The sequence below is a fragment of the Hipposideros armiger genome, unplaced genomic scaffold, assembly GCF_001890085.2.
Source record: "Hipposideros armiger isolate ML-2016 unplaced genomic scaffold, ASM189008v1 scaffold_83, whole genome shotgun sequence".
NCBI lineage: Eukaryota > Metazoa > Chordata > Mammalia > Chiroptera > Hipposideridae > Hipposideros > Hipposideros armiger.
In genome coordinates this window covers 2,436,171-2,448,686 of record NW_017731433.1, presented here as the reverse complement: position 1 = coordinate 2,448,686, position 12,516 = coordinate 2,436,171, and the positions used below count along the sequence as shown (strand labels likewise).

Below are 12,516 nucleotides of genomic sequence, written 5' to 3'. Positions count from 1 at the left end.
TTGTTGCATGTTTTGATACGTAAGACTCAGCAGGTTTATATTTCCTTTTTTATTTTTTGTCACCACAGCCTTTTTTATATTTAATTCTGATGATACTAGATTAACAATGGCTGAAAACAAATTGCCTGAGTTTGCATATACATTTAATGCCTGCACGTGGATGAATAGGACCATGAGACTTTCTCCTGGATTTGCTTGACCTATATAAGTTGTTCTTTAGTTTAATTGGATTTTTTTGCCATTGTAAGCAGAATTGCATTCAGGCTTTAAATTCAAATTCTTCTGTGCAGCAGCCTGGGCACACATGTGTATTTTGTCTCCACAGGAATTGAAATCCAAATGCATTCATTTAAATTATGCATTGGGAGAGTTTGTGGATTACTCAAAGGTCATGGGTCAGCTATGCCAGTGGGAGGGCCCAGATGGGTTTGTCTCTATCCTTTTTTGAGATTTGAGATCACTTTGATGAAACTGACAGTATGACTGATTTAACCCTTTGAGGAAATAGGGGAAATTTTACTGACCTTTAATGGATAATTACTGGAGGAAATAGTTCCATTCATTTGGATGCCTTTTTGTTTCCTGCTGCTTAAATGGACAAGTCTACAGATTACACAATGTCTTCCAATTTACAATACTTACTTCTTGAGAAAAACAAAATTTTCACAATGGGTGATAAATCCCTTTAAGAATATGTAAAGTAGCTCTGCATTTGAAGCAGTTAAGTGTTATAGTTCTAGGGAGATGTTTTTATATGCTTTTAGCTGTGTCTAGAGTGCTAGTGAGCTTTTGGCTCTTCAGTTGAAGAACAAAATCTCCCTGAAGGGTAAAATTAGATCGGCTTTATCAAGTGTGTTTGGATCCTAAAGTATATTTCTCTGCTAATATTACTCGGGACATTATTAAAATTATTTCTTTTGATGTTGTGTGTTTGGAGAAAAGTTTGTAATCTGTTTTGTTCTATTTCTGTCGATTTAAAAGTGCTTGCTTTCAGGGTCAAAATAGTTTCTTATACTTGGTAGAAAAATATTGATTGGGTTTAATAGTTCAATAGAATTATTTGTTAGGTTAGCTGTCTATTTGACAAGTATTTATTAAGTACCTTTATGCAGATCACCTGGAGAATTCCTAAGAAGTGTGAGTTCCAAGACCTCCCCTTCCAAGGCCTGTTTCCTTGCTGGAAATAAAAGAACTACTCATATTAAACTCTACGTAGCAATGCACAGCAATATTTGATCATCAGACTGAGGGGAGAAATTATGTAAGAATTCAAGGAAGGGGGATACTTGTGTTAAATGGGATGGTGAGGGGACAACTTGGGACTTGACCTGGCAGGATGAGTAGAAGTTGGAGAGGCAGAGGAGCAGAAATAGATAACCAGGCAGACAGAACCACAAAGAAAATGCTCACTGAGCTTAGAAGACTGGGTTAAGCTGATCCTAGCCTGGGGCTTCCAGAAGAGTGTTGGGAATCAGAGAGAAAGAATGGTTCTAAAACGAGAGAGATTTTATTCCAAGTCTGAGAACTTTAGATTTTACCTGTGGACACTGGAAGTTATTGAAGGCTATAGTACAGGAAAATAGGTGTGCCGATACGATAAATGCAGGCTTAGTGTCAAGGATACTACAAGAGGCTGGCAGTCTGGAGACCATTTAGAAAACGGTTAGAAAATCCAGGAATGAAAATGTGGATTAAAAAAATGGAATGAAGTTAAAAATCTTGCAAGAAGAATGGACAGTGTTTAATGACTGAATAGACTGGAGGATCAAGGAGAGAAAATGTTCACGTTATTTGAGAACCTTGAACATGGATAATTAGGAAAAACTAGTATTTTTAATGCAAATGGGAAGTGGGCAGCAGACTTGATTTGAAGGCAGGTAATAATGTGCAAGATTTTGGATACACTGAACCTGAATGATAATGAGCTTGTATGTTGGGATCAAATGTCTAGTAGGAATAAAGTTGGGTCCTGGAGTTCAGTTCCATGCTTGGTTTAGATGGAATTATCTCACTGTTTGAATCATAACCCAAGTTCTTTGTTAGAAAGATACTTTTGTACTTACAATCACTTTGCGTTTCACAAAACTTTAAGAGAAGCCAGTAATTGATGGACAATTGTTATTGAGTGTTATAGTTAATTAATGTCCATAATGAGTCAGAGAAGGAACTGGGGCTAGAACTCATGTTTCCTACCTTCTAGCCCAATAAACCACCTTGGAAGACTTTAATAATTCATAGAACTGCAGGGTTGGTAGGAGCTTAAAAGTCATCTAGTATAGTCATTTGCTGTAAGATAACTGAAATCCTTTTCAGCTGGTGAATTGGTGGAACATTCAAGCTGTTCCTCTTTATGCTATCTCCCACACCCTCAGCAAGTTGCATAAAGATATTAAGGTGTGACATGGTGTACTCATTCACTTCAGGTGTGGGAGCTGTGTTGCTTTGGGAAGTCCTTAAAGCCCAATGCTGAGTGTCTCCACTCCCAGGTACTCTATCCTGCTATCCTCTCCAAGGTCTTGCATTTCCCCCAGGGCACTGCTCCATGCAGAGGCCTTTTGATTGCTACCATTTTTTCAATCTGGAGGAAGTTCACTCTCTTTTTGCTGCATCCCAAGACACCTTCTTCTCCCTTTCCTCTCTGGAAAGCTCACCTAATGTCTTTAACGATTTTAGTTTTTACAACTATCCAGAGGAATCACTAGCTTCAAGTAACTTTAATTCTCTTCTTTGTGTAAGTCATTGAGGCAAGAAAATACCAAGGGCTTGGTGATGTGTTTGAAACGGAAAAGGAAAACAGAGAAAGAACAAACATAAATTAATATTCCAATAAATAATCCTACCACACAAATGTAAGCCTTGTTGCACATGGCAGCCTTTGGAATCTTTGATAACTCTTCTACAATTCTGTCTAAGATACTGTTTCATGATACAACTTTCTAATACATTGCAAAATGCTATCAGCTCCCAATTTGGGATGGATTGAGGGATTGCAGTTTCACATAAGTTTATTTCTTATCTCTGCTCTATTCAGACCAATATTTAACTTGTTGATTGTTTCTCAGATGGATAATGGATTGAGCTGGCCCATGAGAGTATTATTGATAGTTGAAGATTAGCTCATTTGATTTATGGATTCACTATAGATAAACTAAAGAAGTGATAATCCTTCCTCCCCCATTTGTGAATAACAGAGATTTTAATGCAGGCATATTTTAACAACAACCTTCCCTAGTTTGTCTTCAAAGAACAACAACATTATAAGGTGACTACTGAGCTGTGGAATTTTGTCTCTTTTATGTTAGTAGGAATTCATGAAGTTATTTATTCACAGGTAATGAGTGTGTATATGGCAGCTACCCTGAAATTCCTTTGGAAGAAATGCCAGATGCAGATGGAGTAGCCAGCACGCCCTCCCTCAATATTCAAGAGCCATGCTCTCCAGCCACATCCAGCGAAGCGTTCACGCCAAAGGAGGGCTCTCCTTACAAAGCCCCCATCTACATCCCAGACGATATCCCCATTCCTGCTGAGTTTGAACTTCGAGAGTCAAATATGCCTGGAGTGGGACTAGGAATATGGACCAAAAGGAAGATTGAAGTGGGTGAAAAGTTTGGGCCATACGTGGGAGAGCAGAGGTCAAACCTGAAAGACCCCAGTTATGGATGGGAGGTAAGAATATATTTTGAGTTAACATATATATTCAGATGTATAAAGAAGAGATTACTTTTTAAATGGCCATAACATAAGCAAATTTCATTTGTTGCAAAATATCTTCAAATAGATCTTTAAGAAGTGAACCTCCCTTACAGTGTCACTTCTGGATAGAAACAAAGTGTTGCTGAAGTTGCATTCAGCTAATGAATGGTCAAAGAATAGTACCAACTTGAAAACATCCCAAAGGAAACAAAGATAATTTTTATAGTTAACATTAGAAATGTTGTATATGGACATCCATCTAGTATGCAGCATAAGCAAACAGATGTCATCATATGACATGTTTATTGTATTTTCTTTGAGGGGTGGCTTAGAAGATTGGGAAAATATTTGTTTTTTTCCATTTTGTGGCTGAATTAATTTGGTTTTACTTTTGTTCTACGTGTTTATTTTGCTCTGTGTTCTTCTAATACACTTCACCTCTCTTGTGAAAACCCTGCTTTGATTCTACATGCTTCCAGAAAGTGAGCACTGTACTGAATTCTGTGATGATTCTTTATATTCAAATTGATTTAATGAATAATTCATGCATAAAAATGGCAGCAAAAAGCAATATGAAAATCAGTAGCTAATTTTAGCCATATGTTTCTCAGGACCCATCTGACAATATCTAAGAAAAAAAAGTTATGGTCTAATTACAAAATCTAAGTAAATTATATTTCCATAAGGACAGGTAACTATGTTATTCTACTGTGTTTATAATTTTTTTGTACAGATTCAATAGCTATATATACTTCCTGTTCATTTTTTATAACTTGAAAACTTTTTTGGCTAAATTATAGCATCACAATTTTTGGAAAATTTAGTCTATATCTGAAAAGCTTGTAGGCAATTTCTATATTAGCAAAAGGAAGTGTTTTTTGGAGATGTGATTAACCTTCAGTTTCATAGCATTCCAGTTAGACAGAAATTGGATAAACTAGATTTATTTGGTATGTTCTTTTAATATTTATGATCATTAATAGAATATCTGGTCAGCTTTTTAAATTGAAATAAATATGCAGTGCGTTCAGGACTTAATTTCAAATATTTGTCCCTTTGCTTTATATGTGTCCCCTTGTGAAATCTGTTCAAAATGCTATAATAACAGTTCTTGTTAAAAACTCTGAAATACCAAAAGTTAATATCTGGATTTGACATGATGACAAGGCAGAAATCCTTCTTTAGTTTTGTTCTTAGCCACAGCTCTGGTAAAGTTGTGTTTTAGCTACTTTGCCTTTAGACTTGTATATTGATAAGAGATTTTTAAAAACTCACTGTAGCATTAACTGATATGTGAGTTGAATACATTTTAAGCCAAATGCGTAGAACTTTACGTCATTATTGTTCTCCTTAAAATAATGGCTAAAAACATTCTAATAATAAGTAACTCATTAAACTTTTATGACAAAATCTCCAGAGTTAAACAAGTGCAGTACTGGTCAAAATTATCCAGAAGGCTTGGAATAAAACAAGGCTTAATAATGAAATTATTTTGCAATTACAGGGTTGGTAAATACAGGACTGTGCCTTTTTAAACAGGATGCCTATGGAATGGGGGATGAACCTGGGGAAAATACTGCGGTTGGAGAAAATTTTAAAATAATTAATTTTTTGTCTCCTTGGAATAAAATGTCTTCAATACATACACGGGCAAATATTTACTTTGAGAAATGTAAAATGCTTCTTTTCATTATGTCAAATCCAAGTAATATTTTATTGCTTGGAATTGGAGACACCTCTACAAATAGTTCCTGACTCTGGCTAAAGGTCACCTATTCCATTTCTTTTCTTCACAAAGTCAGTTGATTGTCTGTTTAGCAGTTTTCGTCACCATTTTAATGGTTACCCTCACTTTTGAGAGTGTGGATTGTCTGCTCTAGATGTATTATGAACAAAACCAGAAAAGGGGCTTTTTGGCAAACTTGTTATCCACGGAGGATAGCTCTTAACTCTAGATTTTCTTTTCTTTTTTTTTTCCCCCCACTCTTACCCTAGTTAATACAAAATCCAATCATGATCACCAAGGGCACTTTCACAAAGGCATCTCACCCTACTCCTGCATGCTTATTTTTCATTGTTCTTATGTCATATTTGCCCTTAACTATAGCTGATTTCTTCCCTGTTTGGTTAGAGAGATAATTGTGATTAACTAGTATACCTCTCTTTTGATACACCTTCAATTTAAAACCTAAAGGCCTTAAGCCAAGGGAAAAAAACACACGAACGAAAGAGATCGAGATTCAGCAAGCAATTATTGGGTATCTACCGTGCGTCAGTTTCTGTACTAAATGTTTTCTCAGCAGAAATCCAGCCTCTCGTGGCTGAACAAATCATTGCAATCTTTACTCCAGTACTGTCCTTGCTATTTTCCCTCTACAAAGCTCCTCTCGTTGTGCATTTCCTTTATAATAACTTGGATAACTATCAGTCCAGTTGCCTAAGCCAAACAAATGGGTCATCTTTGACTTCACTCTTTCCCACACCAACCATATCTGATTCATACTTTCTACATTCTCTCTAGCCTCCATTCTTTGCACACATTGGTCCTCCTGTCTTGGAACCTCCTTTTTCTTCCCATCCTTAGCAAGTTTCTATTCATTCCTCAAGTTCTCTTCTTCCATGACACCATCTCTGACCTTTCTAGTCACAATTTCGTACTGCTTAAATGTTGTCCCACCATAGCACCAATAAGTCCATTTACTAAAGGACTCTAAAGTATTGCACAGCATTCAAATTGTTTGGCTAGCTTCCCTAGTAGATCGAACTTTCCTTGAGACCTTGCACAGCTGTATTCTCCAAGTCCAATGTCTTAATTGTGTTCTAACTGTGGTGCCTGTGGTGCTGCCTAATGCTAAGTACATTACCTGAAATAACTAGACTGAATTAGTAGCTCAGGCTGCTGTAACAAAATACTAGACTGGGTGGCCTAAACAACAGAAATTTATTTTCTCACAGTTCTGGAAGCTAGGAAGTCCAAGGTCAAGATTCCAGCTGATTTGCTTTCTGGTGAAGACTTTCTTTCTGGCTTGTAGATGGCTGTCTCCTTGCTATGTCATCATATGGCCATTCCTAGATGCATGTATCTACCCAAACACACAAGGAGAGAGAGGGAGGTAGAGGGAGATAGGGAGAGGGAGAGGGAGGGAAAAAGGAAGAGAAGGGGAGAAAGAGAGAGAAAGAGAAAGAGAGAGAGAGAGAGAGAAAGGACTAGTTTTCTCTGGTGTCTCTTCTTATAATGACACGAATCCTATTAGATCAGGACCCCACCAGCATGGCTTCATTTAACCTCAATTCTTACCTAATGGCCTGATCACCAAATAAAGTCACATTAGGGCTAGGGCTTCACATATGAATTTGGGGAGGACTCAGTCCATAACACAGACATTTGACAAATAATTGTTCATATGAGAATGAGTGAAAGAATGAAAAACATGAATGAATGGATGTAGGAGGCAAGGAGTGGGGCTGAGGGAAGTCCATGGGAAAGCTAGCATCTTGACTTTCAGACTTGTAGGATAAAATCTTAACTCTGTCACCACTGTGCAATTCTAGGGAAACTACTCAAAATCAATAAGTTCCTTCATTTTTATTTGACCAGTGGGACAATAATAACTGTTACACATTATTAGTTTTTATGTAATTAAAATTAAATAAAGAGATATGGTAGTCTCTTCAAAGGAAGTTGTAAAAAAGAGAAAGCTCAAAGATAATACTGCAATTAGGGGCTACCTTTTTGAACTCTATTTAAATAATTTTTAAAAAGTTAAATATATTTCCCTAAAAACGGCACTTTTTAAAAATAATTTAAGTTTATGTTTTAGAGAAGTAGGATATTTTGGAAAATATGGTTTACAAACCAAAATATACAGTTAAGGAAAGTAGGCCATAGATATAAAAAACAACATATGTATGATTTCTCCCAAACCAGCATTGATTTTGTAAGGAGAAACTTTAAGAATAATATTCGTGTTTGGCAGCGGTTGCCACTTTGCTATGCATATGACTTGTTTTTCATAAAAAGATCTTCAGAGGCTGGGAAGTGCTAGATTTTCTCTAGGATCCGAAAGTAATTAGTGATAGAATGCTTCCTCCCAAATTTAGAATTTTAGAGTTATTGATTGAGTGAATATTAATAATAATAATAAAGAAATTCTGTTGGTTCAAAATGAGAGTTTTCTGGTATATTTCCTTCTAAAGATGATCATTATGTGATAAGATGGGGATTGCATGGCAGAGCAGAGGGGAGCAGGTGTCCGGAGTAAGAATTCCCAGGCTCAGACCGTCCTCAAGGCTCTGTCTGCTAGTTGAGGGATTTGGAATAAGTTACTTAATTTGCTGCACCTCAATTTATTTACATGTAAAACAGTGATAATAAATGTACCTATCCAATTAGGGTTGTTGTTGTGTGTTAAAAGCCTACCAATGAGCCTTCCACCTGGTAGAAATGCTCAATAAATAAACAACAAAAGCTTGGCTAAATAAAGATCTAGCACAGAATCATTAGATAGGGCAAAGGCCAGTTATGTTTTATTGATTGATTTTTATAAAGTATTGCTCTTTCTCCCACTTATTGTTTTCTAGAAATTTACTTATCTCCAGGATGGCCTAGTTTATTTGAAAAGGAAGCACTGATTGTTTCCCAATTAACAATTAAAATGAGGATTCAGGAGAGATTCATAAATTTCTTTTTAAATCAAGTGTAATTTGGGTGTCATATTTTGCAATAGCTTGACATATGTCACTGGAAAAACAGTGTGAAATTTTATTTCTTTGGAATATTAACAATTGGCACATTTTCTTTGCTTATCTTTATTATCATTGGTCATCACAAAACTGTACAGGTAGATGTAAGTCAATTGATGATGTACCTATTGGGTGCCAATCCCTCTGTTTTATCGATCTCACCCCAAATTGCTCTAGTTTATTTTGATCAGTTAAAATACCAGGTAGGAACATAGCTTTTCTTTTTATCCCCTCAAGCATACCCATATTCAGACATTGAAAAATAATGACATGAGTAAACAGTAAATTTCTCTGATTTTCTGTTAAGAATAAGGGAAGGAATAGTGGAAAGAGATTTTACTGGAGTTAGAAATTCATTAAATAATTTTGATGCAGTGCTTTGACAATACATTATGTTCTAGCAATGCAATCCTGAAATGTGATATTACAATGCATGTGTGCCTCCCTATATCATTTTAAAATAAATAGTTTTCACATTTATAAGTTTGATTTTGAGTTCTGCAGCGATTCCTTACCTATTAAAACATGCAATCTATATGTTAGCTGAAACAGGAATATCCATTGAAATAACAACAACAACATCATACTTTCAAGAAACCTAACAACTGAGTTCAGAGTCAGGAGGCTGACAATCAAGTAATGTATGTTTGGTAATAAAGAGAAATGGGGTAATTTGGGATTTTAGAGATATACTCAGATATCTTTGAATGGCAATATTTCTCCTCTATTTCCTTCTAGGTCTGCTTGGGCCAAAAATGAATTTTACCTGGTTTTCCAGAGAAAAACATTTATTCATTAATGAGAAAGCAAGTACGCTTGACAAGTTGTATATTCGTAGACCTAGATAACTAAGAATTGAGGAACTTTATATTAATTTTGAAATGAATTGATTCTACTGCGGAATTGGGGGGATGGGAACAGTGCTGGGGAATTGGGGGAAGGGGAACAGACAAGTTGCTGTTGTTTTGTTCTTCAATCTAGTTGTAGGGGACGTTGCTTCACTGGCCCATGTTGGCACCATCATTGCGCTCTTCCCGGGAGAGGCAGATCAGTCGCTGGCTTCTGGACGGCCACTCACTGTGGCTGCTGGCAGCTCACGCTGGCTGCTGGCTACATACGGTAGCCCATGGCAACCCACTGCCACAGGGACTGCAGCCTATGCCATTGCCGGCGACTCACGGCAGCCCAGCTCCAGGTTGAGCTGTTGTTCAGCATCTTAGCTGTGGAGGGCAGTGTCACTGGCCTTAAATGTGGGATCCGAACCGGGACCCTCTGGCGTCCCAAGCGAGTTTTTAACCATTGCGCCACTCGGCCGGCCCTGTTTTGTTTTAAATGGGTAGTTAAGGGCCAGCCGAGTGGCGTGTTGGTTAAGACTTGGCTTGGGATGCCAGCTCTGAGCATTAGGACCCCGGTTTGGATCCCACACGAGGGCCAGTGATGCTGCGCCATGTACAGCTAAGATGGTGAACAACAGCTCGACCTGGAGCTGGGCTGCCGTGAATTGCTGGCCACGGTGTAGGCTGCAGTGGGGCTGGCAGCAGCTGGCGTTTGCTTTCCTGAGCTGCCATGAGCCGCAGTGAGCAGCCGTCCAATGGCTGGCAAGCAACTGCCTCACCTGGGAAGAGCACAATGATAATACCAACATGGGCCAGTGAAGCGACATCCTCCACCACTAGACTGAAGAACAAAAGGACAACAACTTGTTCCCCTTCCCCGATTCCCCAATAAAATCTTTAAAAAAAAAATGGGTAGTTAAGAAAGAGAAATGTAATCTAATAGTAAATGTATATTACCATAAAACCTTACATTATAAAGTATTAAGTTTCTACAATATTATTAAAAGATGGCAAGTATAGCTTGGATAGTCAATTTTACTTTGTGAAGAATTAAGAACTGGGGAAATGGCAAGAGAAGATGTGAGGTTTAGTTAATATATCCCTGAACATGATTCTCACTGGGGTCCAAGAAGATGTTAGTATATCTCTTAGAATTTAATGAAATAAAAAAAAGGGGATATAATTTGTTTTATTCATCTGTGCTTCCAGCATGCTGAGTAGAAACCAATTCTGTGGTTGTTGAAAGACAATGGAAGTTTATGCTGCTGAAGCACCATGAACTATCTCTAGTTTTGACCTAGGCTCAAGAGGGACCCCATTTTTCTGTGAAGAGCTCAGCAGTCCACTTACCTAACCCACCTATGCTCTGTCAATATGAGGGAGTTTGCTCATCTTATATTGTCTTCCATAAAAGGTATTAATGGAGTTCGGCATGTCTATTCTTCCTATTGTTGTTTTTGTTTTTGACAACTTCTAGTATCTCTAAAATGTTGTCAGTGGTGTGGGAAAGTCTGGTATCAAAAACTTGTAAAAGTTCCCCAAGTGTCAGGAGGCTTTTGTTTTACTCTCTATGCCTTGGTGATCAACTATAATTTGTGTGTGAGTAACTCACTTTTCAAAACAATATTGGGTGATTTTCTTCCAATAAGGAACCCCACATAAATTGTTAGTGTATCCCACAAAGTGGTTGAAAGTGAGTTTCTTTTATTATTTATTTATTTTATTACTTATTTAATCACTTTCATGATTATTGTTACCCTCTTTAGTTACTAAATCAGTAGTAAAACTCATAGGTTCAAAACAATGAACTGTTCAGAAAAGGTCCTCTTTTAATAGATTTGACAACTGGTTCTAGGATTTGGTCAATCCAGGAGCAGAGATTCTTCTTAATGCTTCTTTACTCTACACTTCATTGGGACCACGGCATCAGGATATTCTATTTTCTGAGCTCTTTCCTTGAGTATAAATTAGGAAGCTGTGGGAACTAATATGGAGCAACTGATTCAAGTCTATTTTAGAAGAATAAAAGAGTTGGTACAGTTTCTCGGCTCTCATTAGTTCAGCGTAGCAATATGGAGAGAATTTGTTTCAACACTGATAGGTGGGTAGTGTGGAGAAATGGGGACACTGAGGGGACTTGGCACTATTTCATTTGAGCAGTAAATAAAAAAATTTATTAATGTAACATTTTCGCTTCTCAAAGTTTATTTACATTGATAGGATCATATAATAATTTCGATGAAGTACTTTTCCTTATACAGGTTTTTATCTAAGGATTTAAAAAATGAATTCGTATTTCAGTTAGAGGAAGATTCAATAAGTAAATGTTATTCTCATTTTTGCTCTGGTACATCTTTTGGCTTTTTGTGAGGTAGCTGATGCTGAAGATAGGTAAATATTGTATGCTTTTTGTGAATATTTTCTACCCGATAATTAGTAGGATTGTCACGCCAAAAAAAAAAAAAAAAACAAGAGTAAGAAGTGGTTAGTTATCATTATGACAAAGAATAAGATAAAGAGACGTATGTGTGTGTGTGTGATTTCTTTTAAGTCGATACTTGATATAACAAGATTTTAGTACAACGCAAGAAATTTGATAGTGCCTTTGTTATAAAGGGACCTTTGCTCATATTGATAGAAGGTAAACATTACGTAGAAATAGCTTGCCTCACTTAGAAGCTCACACCATAGCTGGGTCCATATGACCAAAGAAGAAAATTGCAGAGATAGCTTCTAGAGGACCATTCATGGCCAGAAATGAGACAAACAGGTTCAAGAACAATTAAAAGTTTATTCTATGTTTATTGGTCATGTCACCTGCTCCCAATACCTACTACTTCCGGATCCAAACCCTCTCAATTATTAAGCATTTATTTCGTCAGCTTTCAGACCAGACTTTTATTCCACCAGTTAAATGCTACCCAAGGCACAGAAAATAACTTGTTTGTACCACTTAACCTAATCCTAGGAAGTTGGTTGTAGAATGCCATCTGATACAGAAACAGTGTCTTTGCAATCCACACTGCACAACCTTACACACACACACACACACACACACACACATACACACACACACACACACACACAGCTTCTTAAGTTTTTTAATTGATCATCTTGGGATCTAACTTTTGCATTTTGGATCTAAGCATTTTAGATGCTGGTCCCTGATGTAACCCATATAAAATTATAACCGATGTAAAATTGGGTGCTTTATGGTTCCACCTTGGCAGTCACTATAAAC

The 12,516-nt window shown here is 37.0% G+C and overlaps 1 protein-coding gene across 6 annotated transcripts in view; it reads left to right on the top strand.

Annotated features, from left to right (window-relative positions):
• Positions 1-3,313: 3,313 nt before the first annotated feature.
• The window catches only part of MECOM (MDS1 and EVI1 complex locus), a 277,303-nt gene continuing 268,100 nt past the window's right edge, over positions 3,314-12,516 (top strand). For 5 of the 6 annotated variants that reach the window (XM_019643951.1, XM_019643949.1, XM_019643950.1 and 2 more), the window contains exon 1: positions 3,332-3,669. In XM_019643951.1, the coding sequence (XP_019499496.1) occupies positions 3,379-3,669 (291 nt within the window). In that variant the 5' untranslated portion in view covers positions 3,332-3,378. Of the gene's footprint in view, positions 3,670-12,516 lie in introns of all 6 variants that reach the window. The other variant, XM_019643952.1, reaches the window with a different exon arrangement.